Here is a 21,825-nt window from a genome sequence, read left to right as displayed (position 1 = left end):
AGGATTTCGTAGTACTCCTCAGCTTGTCCTATTTACCCTGCCTCCCAATACTGCTGGCTTCCCTCCCTCCGGGGACGTTTCAGGATGGAGAGCGGGGAAAGGGGTTAGTAAATGTCATTTACCAGCTCCTTCCTTTTATAAATGAGCACACTGAACACACTCACTCATGGTGTCCATTCGTAACTTAAAGTGGAGGGCCACCCTGAAAAAAGAAAATACATTCAAAATTAGAAGAAAAAAAAATGAAAACTTTTTTTTTTTTTTTTTTTTTCTACTTACCAGAAATGCCTGTTGCTAGGCACATCATCCTAATCTGTCTCTTCCTCCTCCGCGGAGATCTTCTTTCTTCTCTCCTCCGTGTGGCGTCTTCTGGGTAATGGGTCGCGCTGTGTTCTGGGAACTGTGTGTCCCAGAACACAGCGCGTCCCATTCACAAAGCGCTGCGCGACTCGCGCATGCGCAGTAGGAAACGGGCAGTGAGGCCGCAAGGCTCCACTGCCTGTTTCCCTTACCCAAAATGGCGGCGCCAGGACCCGAGACCAAGGGACGGGTCAGCCTCGGCGGCCGACATCGCAGGCGCCCTGGACAGGTAAATGTGCTTATTAAAAGTCGGCAGCTACAGTGTTTGCAGATGCTGACTTTTAAAAAAAATATTTTTCAAAACCAGCCCTCCTCTTTAAGCATAGACATAAGCATGGTACACAGTTTGTTTGTGAATGAACAGGAAGCCACTCAGTACAAAGCCCTTTCCATTCATTCACTGTCCTGTGCAGCTGAGGCTGCAGAGAAAGGCATGTGTGTTTGAGCTTAGGGGTGCACACATACATCAAAACAAAGGGCTGTTATGTTGCCATTCCATACATTATAGGAGTTGAGATTTTCCTCATGGCTCAGACCTGATCAGATATGGCTTGCAGAGAGGAGTGGCAACATACAGGAGCAACAGTGGCGTCGCTATGGGGAGGGGGGGCGGTTCGCACCCGGGTGACACCCGCCAGAGGGGTGACACCAGCGGCACATCATTAGTGTGAGCGGGGCTGAGCCACACTGCACACATGGAGCTATCTGAGCCATGCTGTTGTGCCCAGCCGTCTATGACTGCCGGCTGCTGAGGCGGCTCGGTGTCAGCACACAAAGTCACAGTGCCCCAGATGAGCAGTGCTGCAGACACCGCCCGCCCTATCTCTCCTGACCAACTAAAGGGATCATAGGACTGACCAGCAGCAGCATTGACCAATTGGAATAATCTGGAAAGATGTCCACTGCCCAGAGAGAGGGAAGGGGCAGGCAATGTGTACGACAGCTCTACTATCCCGGCGGCAGCTCCTTCTAAAACCCAGACTGCACACCCTCTGTAACTTGCAGCAGCCCCTCTGTCCTCTCTTCTGTTCTATGAAGCAGGAACTCTTGAGCCTTGCACCCTGTACTTTGTGAGTTTTTGAACCCTATCCTCTGTACACAACAAACTTTTGAATGCTGCACCCTGTACGTAGCGCAATCCTGAGTCCTGCACCCTGTAAATAGTGCGGAGAGATTCAGGTTGGAGCCACTGTACTAACAATCCGATGTTAGTACAGCGATCTCCCCTCCTGTGCTATTGTGTTCCTTCTGATGGTGACACTCCCACAAACAACCCACCCCCTCAGAACACTCCAGTCAGCTCTCTCAGCTGTCTTCTGTCAGAGTGGCTGCAGTACACATGGGCTGAATGTTGGCCATTTTCTACTGAACTGGCCGGTGCTGCCTAGCATTCAGCCACTGTGTACAGGGCTTAACCACTTCACACAAATCGCCCATACCCGTATGTCGGTATTGTGGCGCTAAATATCGAGGTTATGGCAGAAGCTAACTGCCACAACCTTGGTATTTTCGAGATTGGCATGCATTTCTCTTTGAGATAAAATTGGTCTCCGCAGCGGATTCAGTGCGAGATCACTTTTATTGGTGGTGACCACCCCCCTCCCGCCACGCTCTGGTTGTCTCCGCCGCTTACCAGACCCACTTGCAAGACCGCTGCGCAAATACAAGGTGACAAAGTATTGCAACAACCGCCGTTTTATTCTCTAGGGTATTAGAAAAATATATATGTAATGTTTGGGGGTAATCTTCTAGCAAAAAAAAAAAGATTTTAACTTGTAAACAAGTGTAAAAAAAGAGGCTTGGTCTTTAGTTAAGGAAATGTTAAAAACTTTTTTTTTTTTTTTTTTTTTTTTTAAGTTCTTGGGTGTGTAGTAGGACGGGTCTAATACAAATGTATTTTTGAAATGTTTTAGTTAAGAGAATCAAATACAGCCAAAGCGTTTTTGGAGCGAGGCCTCCCCTCTTTCTCAGGGCTTGATGTGAATATTCGAATTTATTTTCTGTTACAAAAAACCTATCCAATAAAAAAATCGAATCTTCATAAATTTTTGCCAAAATGTATACTGTACCGTCCCAATAAGTGTGTATTGATTGGTTTGCGTGAAAGTTATAGCGTCTTCACACTATGGGATATATTACTGTAATTTTTTTTATATCCACTTAAGGACCGCCGCATGGCAATGTACGTCGGCACAATGGCACCGACAGGCACAAGCACGTACATGTACGTGCTTGCCTTCCAGCGGGTGGGGGGGGTTCGTTTCGCTTCAGGAGCGATCCGGGATGAGGGCATGGCCGTTGGTTTCTGGCCATCCCCTCTCGATCGCTCCTGGCGAATGAGAAGCTTCCCCCGCTGTGTATTGTAAACACAGGCAGGGAGGAACTGATGTCCTTCTCGGGGCGGTCTTTTTGACCGGACTGCGAGGAGAACACAGAAAGTAAGTGCACCAAACACTACACTGACATGTAGGTACACATAGGCACACAAATCACCCCCCGATTTCCCCCCCCTCCCAGTCAGTGTCGCCGATTGCAGTGATAATTTATTTACTGATCACTGCATTTAGTGTCAGTTGTGACAGTAAAAACTGTCAGGGCAGTTAGTGTTAGGTCCAGGGTAGCCCCCTACCCCCCCCCAATAAAGGTTTAACCCCCTGATTGCCCCTAGAGTTAACCCTTTCACCCCCTTTTGCCAGTGTCACTAAGCAATCGTTTTTCTGATCGCTGCATTAGTGTCACTGGTGCCGCTAGGTAGCTACTTATTAGGTTCACCGCCAGGTTTTTATAGTGCTAGGTACCCCCATATACTACCCAATAATGGTTTTAACCCCCTGATTGCCCCTAGTTAACCCTTTCACCAGCGATCACCGTATAAGTGCCACTGGTGACGCTGGTTAGCCAGTTAGTTATTTAGGTTCCCCGTCAGGTTTTTATATAGCGCCAGGGACCCCCATATACTACCTAATAAAGATTTTAACCCCCTGATTGCCCCTAGTTAACCCTTTCACCAGTGATCACCGTATAAGTGTTACGGGTGACTCTGGTTAGTTTGCTTTTTATAGCATCAGGGCACCCACCATTTATTACCCAATAAAGGTTTAACCCCCTGATCACCTGGCGGGTGATATCAATTAGGTTTTAGGGTCAGGGTCTGCATCGCCACAGGCAGCGCTAGGTTAGTGCCAGTACCGCTAACACCCATGCGCAAAGCATAAACCTCCCGTAGTGGTATAGAATCTGAACAGATCAATATCTGATCTGATCACATCTATGCTAGCGTGCCCAGCAGTTTAGGGTTCCAAAAAAAACGCATTGTTAGCGGGATCAGCCCAGATACCTGCTGGCACCTGCGTTTTGCCCCTCCGCCCAGCCCACCCAAGTGCAGTATCGATCGATCACTGTCACTTACAAAACACTAAACACAACTGCAGCGTTCGCAGAGTCAGGCCTGATCCCTGCGATCGCTAACAGGTTTTTTTGGTAGCGTTTTATATTTAAATCCTGAAGGCAGTGCTTGATTTTCGGGGTCCCGTACGTGGCTAGGCTCCCAAAAAGTCCCCCACATGTAGTATCCCCGTACTCGGAAGAAGCAGCAGAATTTATTTTGGGGTGTAATTTCACTTATGCCCATAGCATGTGTGAGCAATGCTATGTGTGAGCAAAATATCATTTAGTGACAACTTTGTGCAAAAAAAAAAAAATGTAATATTCCTGCAACTTGTGGCAAAATATAAAATATTTCATGGACTTAACATGCCTCTTCGTAAATAGCTTGCAGTGTTTACTTTCCGAAATGGGGTAATTTGGGGGGGTTTTGTGCTATTTTGGCATTTTATGGCCTTCGAAACTGTGATAGGTAGTGAGGAGTGAAATAAAAAATTTGCACCCTTAGAAATCCTGAGGGCAGTGATTGGTTTTTGGGGTGCCGTATGCGGCTAGACTCCCAAAAAGTCCCACATATGTGGTATCCCCGTACTCAGGAGAAGCAGCAGAATATATTTTGGGGTGCAATTCCACATAACTATGGCATGTGTGAGCAATATATCATTTAGTGACAACTTTTTTGTAAACTTTTTTTTTTGTGTGTGTCATTATTCAATCACTTGGGACAAAAAAAAAATATTCAATGGGCTCAACATGCCCCTCAGCAATTTCCTTGGGGTGTCTACTTTCCAAAATTGGGTCATGGGGGGGGGGGGTTTGTACTGCCCTGCCATTTTAGCACCTCAAGGAATGAGATAGGCAGTCCTAAATTAAAAGCTGTGTAAATTCCAGAAAATGTACTCTAGTTAGTAGACGCTATAACTTTTGCGCAAACCAAAAAATATACGCTTATTGACATTTTTTTTACTAAAGACGTGGCTGAATAAATTTTGCCCTAAATGTATGACTAAAATTGAGTTTATTCGATTTTTCTTATAACAAAAAGTAGAAAATATCTTTTTTTTATTTTTTATTTTTTTCCTCAAAATTTTTGGTCTTTTTCCATTTATATCGCAAAAAATAGAAATCGCAGAGGCAATCAAATGCCATCAAAAGAAAGCTCTATTTGTGGGAAGAAAAGGACGCAAATTTTGTTTGGGTACAACATTGCATGACCGCGCAATTACCAGTTAAAGCAGTGCAGTACGAAATTGTAAAAAGACCTCTGGTCCTTAGGCTGACAATTGGTCCGGGGCTGAAGTGGATATACTACTAATGGCGGTCATCAGTGACTTATAATGGGAATGTGATAGTGCAGCTGACACTGGGAGGGAACTGACTAACGGACATCACCAGTGACAATAATACAGTGATAAGTGCTAATAAAATGCACTGTCACTGTAATGGCACTGGGTTGGAAAGGGTTAACATCTGGGGTGATCAAGGTGTTAACTGTGTGCCAATGTGTGTGTTGTGTGCTGCTTTTACTTTGTTTAGCAGGGAATAACAAAACACCAAGATCCCCTGTTCATGAATTGCTTCTGATATTAACACCCTTCCGTGCCAGTGTCATTGGTACAGTGACAGCGCCCTTCTTCTTCTTCTTCTTCTTTTTTTTTTTTTTTTTTTTTTTTTTAATTGGCACTGGTCTCCAAAAAGTGTCACTTGGCTTCAGATTTTTCTGCCACAATTTTGCCGTCCCACTAAAAATGACTGTTTTAAAAAAAATATTTTTATACAGTAGATGGTCAGAGACTGGCGACATGGCACAGGAGGTGGTCAGAGACTGGCGACATGGCACAGGAGGTGGTCAGAGACTGGCGACATGGCACAGGAGGTGGTCAGAGACTGGCGACATGGCACAGGAGGTGGTCAGAGACTGGCGACATGATAAGAGATAAGTGCAGCCAGTCTGTTGTCCCCAGTGCAGGGAAGAGAGGAGAGTCGCCTCCACTGCCTGGTTGAATAGAGCGCCAGGAACATCCCAGCTTTAATTTCAATAGCTGTGTGTTCCCCGTCGCGCGATGTCACATACAGCCCCTCCCCCTTGTCCATGCACTTTGATAGACAAATCACCCGTCCAATCCTGGGACGGGTGATTTGTCTATCAAAGCTCCCCGGACAAGGGGGGGGGGGGCTGTGTGTGACGGCGCGCGACGGGGAACAAACGGCTATTGAAATTAAAGCTGGGATGTTCCCGGCGCTCTATTCAACCAGGCGGCCTGGGGCGGCTCTCCTGCGCTATACACCCCCCATGATGGGCGGCACCAGGGGCGGGGGTGGTGCTCCGCCCCCACCCAGGCCCTGTCCCATTTTTGGCTCCATTATCACCCATTTTTTTCCTTTCGGCAAATTGCCGAAAAGGGCATTTTCGGCTGATATGTTTCGGCAGCCGAAATTTCGGTGTATCCTTACTAAAAATCACTAATCGCCTCCATTATTAGTAAAACAAAAAATAAAAAGTCCATAAATGTATCCCATAGCTTGTAGATGCTTTTACTTTTGCGGAAACCAATCAATATACGCTTATTGGGATTTTTTTTTTTTCAAAAAATGTAGCAAAATTAATGGATTTAAATTGATTAAGAAATGTTGATTTTATATAATTTTTTTTTTTTTTTTTTTTCTTGGATGCGTTTTATAGCAGAAAGTAAAAAATTGATTTTTTATTTTATTTTTGTTTTATAGGGGAAAAAAAATCTATTTTATTACTACCACGCAATTGTCAGTTAAAGCAATACAGTGCAGTACAGCAAAAAAAGGCCTGGTCAGGAAGAGGGTAAAACCTTCCGGAGCTGAAGTGGTTAAACGCATATTTATTTATTTTTCTGTCACATTTCCAATTGGGGTTTACCAAATGGGCATTTGAAAAATCATTACATATTCACATTGGCGGTATCTATTCATTGAAAAAAATAAAGTGCAGCGCTTGTTCAATAAATGATTAAATAATCGCACAAGTGAAACGTGCAAAAAAAAATGGGGACAAACCAAATAAAGTGGCATTCAAACTAAATCAATATTAACATGTAAAGGTGCAATAAATTTATAAAAATTCATATGCGAGTCCATAAATCATAAATAAATGTCCATAGAAATATCAAAAAAATCCAACAGATAGTGACTTGATTGAATAAAAATAATATACTTGACCACGTGGGACCCGTCACCTTTAATCACCACTAATAAGATGGGGGCTTACCAGATCATCAGCGGCCCCCTGTTTAAGGGAGGTCAGTCAGCCCGTATAATGTCACAAGTTCCGGGTCCAGGCGACCAGATGTGAAAAAACGGGTGTCTCCTATCTGCAGACTCCGCAGCTCATGTGATCAGTCACCGCAAACTTCCCAAATATATGCCAGTGTGAAGGCTCATGCAAAATTAAAAAGTGCTCCGAATCCTGCGTTATGTTTAACACCAAAAATGATTTTTCCTTTATTGTACAAAGTCAGATGCTGTAAAAAGGACTCCACCGAGTCTCCAATGTACAGCTAGCATTTAAAATCCAAAAAGCGTTGAAAGCGAAAAATAAAATTGCTAGCAGAAAAAAAAAAAACCTGTATGTGGTTTTAAATTGCGATCGTTCATGCGCAGGACGCGTGGACCAGTTGGGGTTTACCAAATGGGCATTTGAAATATCATTACATATTCACATTGGCGTTATCTATTCATTGTCATCTGTTCACATTCTTTCTTTCCCACACACAGACAAGCGCTCAGGTCTGGCTAACAGATGTTACGTGAGATCTATGAATGATAAGTGAGGCCCTGATGGTTTTTATTTTTTTTTTTTTTTTTTTTTTTTTTTTTTTGTCCTTGACCATTTCTTTGTCTGAGCTCATAACTATTTAAGTTGACTGGTTGGTTGTTGATTTACCCAGGACAGTGGTGTGCATTAGTCACTTTGCCCTGTAACCCCTTCCATCCTTAATTATAACATAACTGAAGTGGTGCTGTATTTCCTGCTTTCCTAAAGGCAATTTTTTATTTTTTATTTTTTTTAAAGCACACCCTGTAAGGCAAAGGCATAATGAGCTAGTATGCATTGATAAGTTTGTGTCCCCACTGCTGTTACTTGCACCTGATTTCCTTATCTCATGAATGAGCATGAGAGCAGAGAGTGTTAAGATTTCATCTTCACATCCCTCCTCCTTCTCCAGCTTTCCCAGGATTGGCTGCTCCACACCTCAGCATGATGGTGCAGCCTGCCTCCGTGCCAGCCGGTCTGGTGCAGCCTGCCTCCATGATTACCCATGGGGATAGGCTAGCCTCTGATGGTCCTGAACCTGATGACCCATCTAACCCTGCCAACCTTCTGCCTGCTGTTCGGCCTGATGCTCCAGTATTTGCTGTTCAGCCTGACATTCTGCGGCCCAGCCTGACGTTTCGCTGCCCGCGGCCCAGCCTGACGTTTCGCTGCCCGCGGCCCAGCCTGACGTTTCGCGGCCCAGCCTGACGTTTCGCGGCCCAGCCTGACGTTTCGCGGCCCAGCCTGGCGTTTCGCTGCCCGCGCCCCAGCCTGGCGTTTCGCTGCCCGCGGCCCAGCCTGGAGTTCAATTTCCCGCTAAATCGGTTCATGGGAAGTCTGGAGCAGACTTCACCTGAGACTAATTGCAGGAGGTGTACTTGTACCCGGCAGATGCTTGTGCTCATCTCCTTGGTATTGTTCCTTGAGCCCTGACCTGTGTTGCTGTAAAAGGCCCCATTATTTCTAACAGCAAGTGTACAAAGTGTGCAAGTGTAATTATTAATGCTGGTTTGAAGCCAAAGGGTACTCGCACCAAATATTGATTTGATTTCGATTTTTGCCTTTTGTAAATTGATAAAAAAAAAAAAAACTTAAAATATATATTTTTGAAAGCAGAATTTCTTTACAGCACTTCTTCACACCCGCCTAATACTTTTGCACAGCACTGTAAATTTGAGGGTAAGTGTGTGAACTGATCTTTCTAAAAATCATGAATACCTATAAAAGGGTTTTATCCGATATATGTAATGGCACAAATTTTTAGACTATTTCCTGAATGTGAGAGAAGCAAAAGCAGATGAAATCTTTTATAGATGAGATTGTAGTCTTGCATTATACATCATGCTTCTGTTATTGATTTGTGTTGGGAGTATGTCCTCATGAAGGAACTCCTGTAGCTCGGCTAGTTAGTGTGGAAAAAATACTACATTCTGTGTGAGACATGCCATGAAACAATGAAGCACAATAATGACTTCCATATTGTGCTGTGTAGTTGTACAGTATGTCTGTAGTCTGTGAGAAAATGATTTTGATACCCATTCTTTCCATAATAATGGACTGATTTCTACAAGCTGGATAAATAGGTCTGGTATCTGCAGTAGCTAGTCAAAATCCTTTCATTGGACAGCCAGAATCAAATTAGCTTTTACTCTTCCAGTTAGTATTACATGTTTTTTACACAACGGAACTAAAGAAAAATATATATTATACATTTTTAATTTTCTTTAGTTTAAAACTAGCTTAATTTTTCAGTTTTTTTTGGAAATGAGGGGGTACTTTTGACAGACTCCAGTGTTACTGCCTAAATGTTGCTAAGTGGAATCTATTCTTATGGAATCATATGTAGACCAATGAACAATTGTCCTCCGCCAGTGATAGAGATCTAATATTAGACGTTCAGTCATATACCACTTGTTGATCAAGCAATGATGGGCAGTGTAGGTGCTTTTTGGATTCCTTTATTGCATAGAGATTTTTTATGCTTTGATTTTGGCTGATGGAACAGGGCTTTCGTTTTGGTGAGAAGGAACGCAACGGGGCTTTTGTAACGGGATGGTAGGTGGCAGGCACACCCAAGGGTGATGTGGTTGAACGAGAAGAAGTTTAAGACGATTAAGCTCAGAGTTGGCTAATGCTTTTTGTGCCAAATTCATTCCTATAGTAATCGCGTAACCTGTTCTCAGCTGCATAAGGGGCTTAGAGAGAGCAGTACACTGATCTTCCAAAAATGTGTGTCAGCACAAGTCTGCCAATTGGAAGACAGGCAGGCTATGCTTCCAGCACAGCCAGAAAACTGACCATAAAGGCATGGAAATGCAAAGCGAACGTGGTAATTTTATGAATACGGGTACATGGTACAATTTACACATATCAGGAATATGAAATGTTGGGGAAAGATTTACCTCTTTGTGACGTTTTACCTTCATTTTCAATACAATGGTTTGAACTGATGCAGTTGCTGGTAAGAGGTTAAATCTAAAGCATGCATTTCAGCCCTATAAAGTATTCTATTCTGTATTGTAAATAGCTGCCAGACGATGTTGGAATGTTGTGCCTTAGACCCCTTTCACAGTGGGGCGTTATTCAGGCGCTTTAGCGTTAAAAAAATTGCCTGTAAAGCGCCTGAAAGAAGCCTCATCTGCAATCCCAATGTAAAAGCCTGAGTGCTTTCACACTGAGGCGTTGCGCTGGCAGGGTGTCAAAAAAAAGTCCTGCAAGCAGCTTCTTTGCAGCGCTTTTGGAGTGGTGAATACACTGCTGCTAAAGCGCCCCTTCCCATTGAAATCAATGGGAAATGCCTGCAAAGTGCCTGAAAAGCACCTGCAAAGCAGTGCTTTGTGGGCGCTTTTAACGCTTTATTTGGCCATTAGCAGGGGTTAAAAGCGCCCCACTAGCGCTTGAAAAATGCTGGTAAAGCGCCTAGTTTATGCGGCGCTTTACAAGCGTTTTTCGGGCGCTGGCAGTATGAAAGGGCTCTTGAAGCACTTGGGCTTTCACATTGGGATTGCAGATGAGGTTTCTTTCAAGCGCTTTACGGGCGCTTTTTTTAACGCTAAAACGCCTTAAAAACGCCCCAGTGTGAAAGGGGTCTTAAATGGTAAGGCAAACTATTTATTTTTATTTTTCTTCCAGTATATTATTGGTCTGTGTTTATGTTGCCCGTTCTTATCTGATCTATGTATTTTAAATGCAGTACTATTTATAGAAATGCCCTACAATGCAGATCTATTGGTACTAAAGCCAGAGCACCAGAATTGTACTATACCTTGCATATAGACTGCATACAGTAGTATTCATCCCTTGTTGAGACTTTTTTCTTTGTTTGGAGTAAAAATGTATGTACACCTACGGTATATTCCAAATGCTAAGATCAGTAAAGATCAACTGCATGCTTTATGATCTGGTAAGGGTCATTTAGAGTTAACTTGTCAATCAGAATAACACTTGACCAATGTATAAAGAATATTTGGTTTCTATTTGATATTCTGTTCCAATCCTGCTTTCTGTCCTCAGGTCCTCCTGTACAGTGGTCAGCTTGATGTTATAGTGGCTGCTCCTCTTACCGAAAGATTTCTGCAAACCTTGCCTTGGTCAAGGCTAGAGGAGTACAAGAAAGCTGAGAGGTCAGTCTGGAAGATCAGGAAGACCGATACCGAAGTGGCTGGTTATGTCCGAGTAGCTGGAGATTTTGCTCAGGTGAGAGAAGGGGAGAGTCAAGTTTACAGCACAGTATGAATAAGGGTTAATGTTATCCCCATCTTTGCATGGGCTTCCTTTGTGCATTAGATCTCCTTTCCACACTGCTGATTAATCAGTACACTTGTACCCAACTTTTTTGTATGTATGTGTGCCTCTATGGTTTTTGGCAGAGATATTTAGGCCCCTAAACCTATATGACCCCAAATGCAAGTAGTAGAGTTGGAGTATAAAAACTGTTCTTTATTTACATTGATTTTCAGTTTTTTTTTTTTTTTTTCTAAGTCTTCTGTGCACTGGCTGGTTGCAGGAGTTGGCGTGCTTGGTAAGGTGGATGACTTTGGCAGCAGCATTCACACCAAAGGGGGTGGGGGATTGGGGGGGGGGGCTAGCCTACGTAGCTCCCCCAATACTCACCAGAGCCCCCTCTTGATCCATTGATATGCAGGGGAGCCTCGGCTGTCCCCTCTCTCCTTTCCACAGCAGCGGGAGCCATTAGCCCCGGGGGGGGGGGGGGGGTGAGCTGTGGCTGTATGTGTCTTATGGACACACACAGCAGGCACAGGAGCGAGCATGCACCACTGCATCCATAGAAAGTGGCTTCCTATTGGGGGCACTGGTCAAAGAGCAGCCAAGAGCACTGGCAGGGGATGCTTTGTGCAACATTGCATAGAGCAGGTAAGTAGAACTTTTTTTTTTTTAAACAAACAAACAAACCTTTAACCACTTCCCGACCAGCGCACGACGATGTACGTCGACAGAATGGCACGGGCAGGCATATTGGCGTACATGTATGTCCAATATTCGTTGCCGCCGTGATTACCGCAGGGGTGATCAAATACCACCAAAAGAAAGCTCTATTTGTGGGAAAAAAAGGACGTTAATTTTGTTTGGGAGCCACATCGCACGACCGCGCAATTGTCAGTTAAAGCGACGCAGTGCCGAATCGCAAAAAGTGGTCTGGTCTTTGACCAGCAAATTGGTCCGGTCTGAAAGTGGTTAATATCGGTGGCGAGAGTGGATTAGTAGCTTGTTTCTTGTGCTTCTGGTGCACTCCAAACTCTGACATCAACATTACTGTAATGAAATTCCTGGGGGCTTATTCACACCAGCAACATTGGGCAGTATTCGCCAAGTCAGTCCCAATGCAAGAACAAGGCAATTTGTCTTATGTTCTATGGCTTCAATTCATTACAATGTGCTGCCTTTGTGTGCAGTGAAATCACATTGCAATGCACTACAATTTATAACTATATCATTTAAGTTTAGAAAAGAAAAACAGTGTTCAGCAATGCACGTTAACATATTGCATCACAGTGCTTGAACTGCACACCAGTACAATTTTGTGTTATGAGCATGATCATGTGTGCGGTGTGAATGGGCCCTTAAGCATCCCACACACGATCTGGATATCGGATGATAAAAATTGCTTTTGGATTGACCGTTTGATAATCTGATCGTTGGTACACAGCTTTCGACAGCCAATCACGACAGTCCGTCCAACAAAATCTGAAGAGACAAACATGAAAACGTTGTTAGGATGACAGCCCATCGTATGACAATCGTTTAATCAGTACAGTATGCATCTGCTAAAAATCGACAAACACCATGCATGATCGGAAACGCGAAAATAAACCAGAAGGACACGGGGGGTCACACGTATTTGACATAATTTTAAATGCATAGCTATGCATAGCGGAAGGTTTTTCCAGAATTGTACAACAAAAATCTTTTCGTCAAGCACATTTTGCACTGTTGTATTCGATATTAGTTTTATGCAACAAAATGCGAACAATACGTTGTACGATAATCGTAACGTGTGTACGAGGCAGTAGTCCTACTTTTTTTAGTGTGCTCAGGAAGGGCAATGTCCTCTGCAACTCCTTCTAATCCAGAAAAAAAAAAACTGGCTTTAGTGAAGTGTTTCCACATAGGACACAGAAGCTGTGATGGACCCCCCTTGTAATCCAGAGGCTGTGTCTATGGCGCTCTGTGAGCTTTGTGGGAGGACGTGTACTTGATGAAATGGTCCTCTATGAAAATTCAGAGGCGCATGATGGGGAGGAAAAAAGGAGAAAAATAAAAGCAAAACAGTTAGCCAGCAAGCACCAAAAACAGATGGGACAGAAACAATTAAGACCAGAACTCTGCTTCATGGCTGTTCTGTTCTGAATTGAAATTTCTAGTTACCTGCAGCCATCAATGAAATCAAATTTTCAGAATCCAGCTTTCACAGAACACAAATTGGTCACTCCAGGCAGCCCAGGTCTCAATTTCAAATACACAAAACTGTATAGTAAATAATCTTTGGGTATACAAGATACATACATTTTGTATAAAACCACGTTCTAAATTAGATTGTATCTTGGTGACTACAGCCGTTTACTTTGCAAACTTCTGAAAGACCTGAGACTTCTTGCTGGGTGTAGTAACTTTTTTTTTTTTTTTTTCTTTCCACTGGCAAAAGCTTAATTCATCCTTTTTTGTGTGTTTTAAATCAAAAGTATAAGATGTTTAAACAGCAACATCTGGTTCATATGAAGTAATGTGGAGGAGAGGATCTGATAAAGGGACCATGTATACAGCCATCTGCATTGTGCTTTGTAAGAGCCATAGAAGCCATGGTGTCTAGCGATCGGCACAGTCACACGTGTGCCTCAGGATATTGCAGCCTGCACACTGCAAAGTCACACTTGGCAGGAGTCGGAGGAAAGCCACAGGAGTGCTGTCAGTAAACTGGCAGAGGTTATAAACGAAAAGCCTTGAGCTATAGCGTTCTCCTGCCACACAATTAGTTCTGACAAAGCTGCACATAAAACCGCTCTGGGATTCCAAGAGCATTTGTTGCTTTAAATGTGAGACTAAGGATACCAGCCTGTGCCCGCCTGGCTCTTCCAGGCATGTGAACATAGAGTTAAATGATCAAACTCCTAAAATGCAGCTTCTAGACTGCACAAAACAGAAACCACTTAGTTTCCATCTGGTGCACAGTTTAACACCGGGATGTTGCTGCTGGCTCTGTGTGGTGACATTGAGAGTTTTTGTGATTGTGATGAGAAGAACAAACACAAATACAAGATTGTTTCCACATGCTTTCCATAATAGATTTTTTTTGTAAAGGAACTTAACCATTACGAATGTATAACTTTGTAGGGTACAGCATTGTCTGCTTGAGCTCTTACTTTGCAAACTGTTATTCAGTCTAATAACTGCACAAGTATACCAAACAAAAGCAATTAGGGAATCCTGCCTCTAATCCATAAAGTAGTACTCATCGACTTAATAGCGGGGGGTGTAATCAAAACTACATATTATCCAAAAAGAAAAAAACTAAGAATATGACACTAACACACACCCTAAAGAGTTAAACTACAAACATGTATTAGCTATAAATGGCAAAAAATACAAAGCATATAAAATCCATGAATCCAAAATACTAACCCCATATAGGAAGTCCCTATACAAAAATCCCTATACAAAGATTATATACTTAACCAATTCCACAATAAACCATACCTCTACAAAAGTATATTTAAAAATGTTCCCCCTCTCAAAAAGAGAGGGGTATGTTGATGCAGTGGATGACTCCCACCCTCCCCTAACATATGACACCCCCTATCTTACACCTATACAAACCCCCAACCTACCTATGATGAGAGCTGACTTGGACAATTTCTAGAGGCAACAGCGTGATTCCAAACCATGGAAATGAATATACAGTGTTCCCTTCCGAGATGGCCCCGGCAAAACAATCATAAATATACAATCAACCAGTCAGTCAGTCAAGAAGATTTTTTTTAAAATCTCTCCAGCTGGAAATTAAAGAGTAACAAAACCTTTTTTTATGCACCAAACCAGATATAGTCATTATTATACTATATGTGGTGATCTCTTTATATTCCTTTTATAATCCTCCAATATTCCAGAGAGAAGGAAAAAATAAAAAATTGAATTATCCAGAGTCGGTTTCTTGTTAATCACAAGGCTGAGTGAATGAAAGCAGGCGGGGATCTGCCTATGTAAATAAGGCAGATCTCCGTTCTGTCAGACATCATGGAGATCTATTGTTCCCAGTGATTGGGAACAGCGATCCCTGTGGTGGTCCAGTAAGCCCATACAGTTAGAACACACCCAGGGAACATTTAACCCCTTAATCGCCCCCCACCCTAACCCCTTCCCTCGCTAGTGTCATTTATACATTGATCAGTGGTCCCCAAAAAGTGGGGGTCAGATTTGTCTGCCGCAATGTCGCATTCCTGCAAAAAAAACGTAGATCACCGCCATTAACAGTAAAAAACATTAATAAAAAGTCCATAAATCTGTCCCCTATTTTGTAGACGGTATAAATTTTGCGCAAACCAATCAATGTACGCTGCTTGTTATATATATATATATATAATATATTTATATTATATATATATATATATATATATATATATATATATATATATATATATATATATATATATATATATATATATATATATATATATATATATATATATATATATATATATAATATATTTATATTATATATATATATATTTATATTATATATTTTTTATTTTATTTTTTATTTTATTTTTTCTTGCCAGAAATGTAGCAGAATACATATTGGCCTAAACTGATGAACACCCTTTTTGGGAGGGGGGGGGGAGGGATATATATATTAATAGCAGCAGGTAAAAAATCCAATATTGTCCGTTTTTTTTATTTTTTGTTTTTTTGTTTTTTTTTGTTTTATAGCAGATGTGATCAAATACCACCAAAAAGCTCTTTGTGGGGGAAAAAAAACATTTTTGTTTGGGTACAATGTTGCACGACCACACAATTGTTCGTTTAAGCGACAAAGATTTTGCCGGCTCCAAAAAATGGCCTAGTCATTAAGGGGGTAAAACTTTCCAGGGCTGAAGTGGTTAAAGCATGTTATACAGGGCTTGTGCTGTGTAATTTGGCCCCCTGTAACACCTGAAATACCTGACTCATCCTGCCAGTTTCCCTCCCCTCTGTAAACTGACCACGGTTCATCATGGTTGCTGAGCCCTGACACTGTGGTCAGTTTACGTGCCTCCATTCGCTCTCTGCTGTCCCCCCTCCCTCCCAGCCTGTCAAGCTTGTGACAGTGTCCTCCCACGCCCCTCCTGCTGCTGAAATATGTACATTTGTATACTATCACTGCTGTCTCCTAATGCTGTGTCCGTGTGTGTGTGTAATATATTAAAAAAAATGCAGATTATACCTAATTTCAGAGTGACACTCACGTGACCAGCCGGCTCTCTCCTCCTCTCGTCTCAACTGACGCCAGCAGGGCAATCTCAGCCCCTCCCACTGCAGCTGTCGGACAAGAAGAGGAGAGTGCCGGCCGGTCACGTGAGTGCCGCTCTGAAATGAGGTATCAGCATTTTTCTTTATATAAAACACTCACACAGGGAGACGCAGCATTTGGAGACAGCACAGATAGTATGAAGAGGTCACAGTGGCTTAACAACCACTTTAAGGCATTGGTGTGTGAAGTTGATACTGTCATTAAACAGATGAAGAATGAGACGGAAGAGAAGCTGCATACTGGATGGTTCATTCTCTTGTGGAGAGTAGTAAAGCAGCCCATAGATTATGCAATTTAATTTCCATTCCCCCATCAGCACAGTCATTGTTGATGGGGGAATCCCTCCTGCGGTGCTATTATGTTCTGCCAGTGTAGAGCCTTCCCTGCTGGCAGAACGCAATGATCGCTGCTGGTGTGTGTGTATATGTGTGTGTGTGTGTGTGTGTGTGTGTGTGTGTATATATGTATGTGTATATATAATAATCGGTGACAGTGATTGCATGTGAAAATCTGACCAGCTGGTTGTACAAAATATTGCTCTCTGGATCGACTTTATCAAAACCAGCCTGTCCATAGATGGATCTAAGAGTGTCTGGTCCCTGCTGAACAGAGCGTGATTTGCTCCATCTGTGGCTGGCTTAGGCTCTCTAACGCACACACCAAAATTTTAATTGTCTGCATGTTTCCTTAGAGGCACTTGAAGGCACCAGCAGCGTTTCCAGACATTTTCTTTTTTTACAATTGCAGACCTCTAATGGATTCCCAATATGTCACCATACCCCCTTTACCAGATGCTTTAAATCATCATATTCTTCTTCTTCGCTAGTTAAATTTCCCAGTATGAAACACATCTTCAAAAGATGTCCATAGCTTGGCTTTATTTTATACAAGGATGGCTAGGAACAGAATATCTGAATGAAAGTTGTAAGGGTCTTATCTGTATTTATAGATGTATAGCCTCTCGCAAATGTACAAGCCGGCTACAGCTCATTTTTTGCTGTAGCTATTCGATTTCCGGCCCCCTGCAGCTCTCAATGGTTCCTTCCACTGGCCCTTACATCCCTACAGAACACAGGAGAGATGTACAGGGTGGCAAATTAATTCACAGGGAACAGTGGGGGATCAGGATAAGATACTAACAGAAGTGTCTGTTTCTGGCAGTAGGGGAGGTGAGTGTCTTTATCTTTGCAGGGATCGGTTTGCTTTCATTTATGGTTTTAGCAGAAGTGTCTCTTTAAAATGATTCCCAGATTCTGTTCCATACAGCCATTATTTGGCTCCCATATCTTCAAGGGGAATGAATACTCCCCATTAAAAACCACAAACAATAGGTTCTCCTTTTTATTTTTATTTTTTTGTCTCATGTTTCAATTGCAATGCATTTACATGGTCCTTTTGTACATGCACAAAGTGCTTAGCTGATGCTTTATATACCATCCATACCATTAAGCATTCTTTCTTCCTTGCAGCTATTCGGCTAACTGAATCACATTTACTGCTTGCTCTGTCTTGTATCAAACATTCCCTCTTTGGATGGAAAAATACTTTGTAAGAGGACGTCTTTGTTTTTACCTCCTAGTATAAATGATAGAGTAATCGGAAGATACAAATGATTGCGGTTAGACTAGCTCATAGCGAAGTGGAAAATTTTCTTAATTTGTTCCAATCTGATGTGGGGCAGCCGTAGCATTCATTCATGTTTCTGCTTTTAGTGCAGTGTATATACAAGCCTGAGATTGTATTTATGTAGTGTAGTATGCGTAATATAAACTGCAAGAGATGCAGGGGGAAGCTGAAAAGTCCAACGGCTTAGGCCACTGCAGTCGTAATGACTGTGAAGGGAAATGTATTTATTGTCTTAGGAAATCCTGGTTATAAATGGCAGGCATGCATCTGAAACTGGCAGCCTTGTCTGCTACTTGGGCAGTGTAAGTTTATCCTCATCTCAGCTGCAGCTGGATGTTGGATTGTTGATGTATTTCCACTTTCAAAATAAGCAGTTGGGCATGCCGATGTAGCCCATTTGCTTCACAGTTCGATGTTTTGTGTGTTCCGAGATGGTAATTTGAGTTACTGTTTGCCCATTCTCCTCTGACATCAACAAGGCATTCTCGTTAACACAACTGTCGCTCACTGGATATTTTCTCTTTTTCGGACCATTCTTTGTAAACCCTAGAGATGGTTGTTTGTGAAAAGTGCAGTAGATCAGCAGTTTTTGAAATACTCTGAACATGGCAGGTCTGGTCTGTCAATTAAATTGCCCTTTATTCCCCATTCTAATGCTTGGTTTGAACTTCAGCAAGTCACCTTCACCACATCTAGATGCCTAAATGCATTGCGTTGCTGCCATGTGGTTGAGGCAGCAGGGGGTGGACAGGTTTGTAAACAAACCTCATGCGATCACCATGATTGACCTCCATGGCATTCACATGCTCAGGAACCCTGCTATACAGTATTAATGGGGTATATGGTGCATTAAGTGTTTGAACATAAATGTCAATGCAGAACAGCAAAAAGTTCATGAAGTCCACTTGGAAATTTCAGGGTAACTTTCTGCTGATTTCAGTGCACCAGATGTAGCACCTCTGAAGAGACTGAAATATCTCTCGGCAAATGGATAAGAACAGCAGTGCGCAATCTGAGTGTAGTTTATTAACAGCTTTTATTGTGGTAAAAGGACAAATGGCAACTCGCCTTGTGGCAGTTAAAATCGGGCTCATCACATAGTAAAGGCTTCCGATGGACAGATGTCAACTGAATGTCGGGGGCGGAGCTATGCATTTCAAGGCCACCCAAGCCTTTCTCTGAGCTTGAGAAAGAGGCTTAGGCAGTCTTGAAATGCATAACTCCGCCCCCAACAGCCAGATGACACCACTTGCGGTCTGATCTGCATCCCACAAGAAGCTCTCTGCCATCTTGTTTTCCACTTCCTCATCTGAGCTGTCGTCCAGCCTGGTGTCTGGACTTTGCAGACTGTAATTGGTAGGAAGAGGTTCCCCATCCCACATGCATGAGCTGACCACTCAGACTATGTATAAAAAGTGCCATCTCTTCTTCCCCATGTGAGTTAATCATTTACAAGTATTTCTCAGTACTGTTAATGCCGTACTTAGTTTGGCACTCTCTGGTGTGTTCTCTTGGTCTTGCAGGTGTATCCATCCACCCAGTACTCCTATCTTGGTATGAGGTTCCCTGTTGTAGTGAGACTGTCCATCGTAAGCCCTTACTATGTTATGAGCCTGATTTTTTAACTCTGACAATGTGAATTGCCATTTGTCTTTTCACCACAGTAAATCTGTTTAAATACTACACTCAGATTGCGCTCTGCTGTTCTTCCTATCGAGAATCCTGTCAAATGGGTCAGAACATTATCAAAAGACCTGGAAGGGAATATCACACCGCTCCAGGTAGGTCAAACAAAGGTAGCAAACCTCTCCTCCAGTTTTTAAGCCCAGGTGCTGGCAATGCATATAGCAATTAAAACCGGAAGATGTTCTGGACAGCCGCACTCCAAAAAAGTTTTTGCCTTTTATTCAAAAAATTTAGTCAAAAATATATGCCGCACCAGAACAGACAAAAGAGCTTACGCGTTTCACACTACAAACAGTGCTGGGGTTTTTTATGAGCTGTAAGCCATAATCATCTCAATTATGACAAATCACGGCTTGAACTATCTTGCTTTGCATGTAATGAGTCTATCTCCTATATTAGTTTCACCTTTTAAGTTGCATTAGTGAAATAAATGAACTTTTGCACAATATTCAAATTTTTCGAGTATCAACTGTACATTGTACAGTCACATCAGTCCCTGCCCTCAAGGTTAAGCATTTTTTTCTGGGCTTAAGCTGGAATTGGGCTTTAATTTAAAGGCACACTAATGAATTTTCTTTACAAAAAAGCCAAAAATAAAGGCCGCTATGTAAAAAATGTTTTGAATATTGTTTGCAACAATGTATAATTATCCAGATCTTCAGAGTGATGGCTGCGAAGGGGGGTTGGAGCTGAACCTGGGATATTGGATTAAAAGTTAACCCCCCCCCCCACTTCCACCCCCCAAAAAAAAAGAAATATTACTGTTTATGCCAATCTGTCTGTTTTAAAGCCATATTAAAGAAGCAATGTTCAATAAGTAAAAAGAAAAACAAGAACTTTAAAGGATAGTTGGAATATTCCATTAACAAACCCCATGTGTACAGAATGAAAATGCATATATTGTTATATCATAATGAACAACACATGGAAAGCTCTCGGTATATTGGCCTCATAGTGGGTGTTGTTCTGCAAGTCTGTTCCTCTTTTCAGTTCAGATTAGACAAAGGAAAATAGTGGTGGCTTTACAATATGTTTGGGCAGGAGAGATGTGTTCATTTGAGTTGCATCCAAACTCTTAATCCTTCTTCTCAAGAGATGGCGACTAGTGATGGACGAACTTCCGACGGGACGTTTCGCGAACGCGAAACGCGAACGGGCACAAACGTTCGCGAAAACGACCGTTCGCCGCGGGCTCCATTGACTTCAATGGGAGGCGAATTTCGCAAACCTTTAGGTCGAATTTGCGGCCACGGGGTAATTATTAGGGGGTAGCACGTAGTCCCACCACCTGGACAATAGCATAATACATGTATGAGGTGAATTTGGGATCGATAACTACAAGCATTTTTTTTTTATTTGGGAAATTGTTCTGACAATTCAGGACTATGGAGCTAATGAAGGCAATGGAGGAGAGGGAAGGTCAGGGACCAGGGTAGGCAAACAAGAGGGTGCAGGAGATACAGAGCACTGACAGCAGCACCGTAATACAGAGCACTGACATCAGCACCGTGACATACAGCGCTGACAGCAGCTCCGTGACATACAGCGCTGACAGCAGCTCCGTGACATACAGCGCTGACAGCAGCTCCGTGACATACAGCGCTGACAGCAGCTCCGTGACATACAGCGCTGACAGCAGCTCCGTGACATACAGCGCTGACAGCAGCACCGTGACATACAGCGCTGACAGCAGCTCCGTGACATACAGCGCTGACAGCAGCTCCGTGACATACAGCGCTGACAGCAGCTCCGTGACATACAGCACTGACAGCAGCTCCGTGACATACAGCGCTGACAGCAGCTCCGTGACATACAGCGCTGACAGCAGCACCGTGACATACAGCGCTGACAGCAGCTCCGTGACATACAGCGCTGACAGCAGCTCCGTGACATACAGCGCTGACAGCAGCTCCGTGACATACAGCACTGACAGCAGCTCCGTGACATACAGCGCTGACAG

The 21,825-nt window shown here is 42.9% G+C and overlaps 1 protein-coding gene across 2 annotated transcripts in view; it reads left to right on the top strand.

Moving 5' to 3' along the window:
• CPVL (carboxypeptidase vitellogenic like) overlaps nucleotides 1-21,825 on the top strand; it is a 159,367-nt gene that overhangs the window by 91,049 nt on the left and 46,493 nt on the right. For both annotated transcript variants that reach the window (XM_077491358.1, XM_077491357.1), the window contains one exon: nucleotides 11,045-11,227. In XM_077491358.1, the coding sequence (XP_077347484.1) occupies nucleotides 11,045-11,227 (183 nt within the window). The remainder of the gene's footprint in view (nucleotides 1-11,044; nucleotides 11,228-21,825) is intronic.

Source organism: Lithobates pipiens, unplaced genomic scaffold (assembly GCF_037356315.1).
Source record: "Lithobates pipiens isolate NorthernLeopardFrog02 unplaced genomic scaffold, aLitPip1_a1.2 Scaffold_19, whole genome shotgun sequence".
NCBI classification, from domain to species: domain Eukaryota; kingdom Metazoa; phylum Chordata; class Amphibia; order Anura; family Ranidae; genus Lithobates; species Lithobates pipiens.
This window is presented reverse-complemented; position numbering and strand designations above follow the sequence as displayed.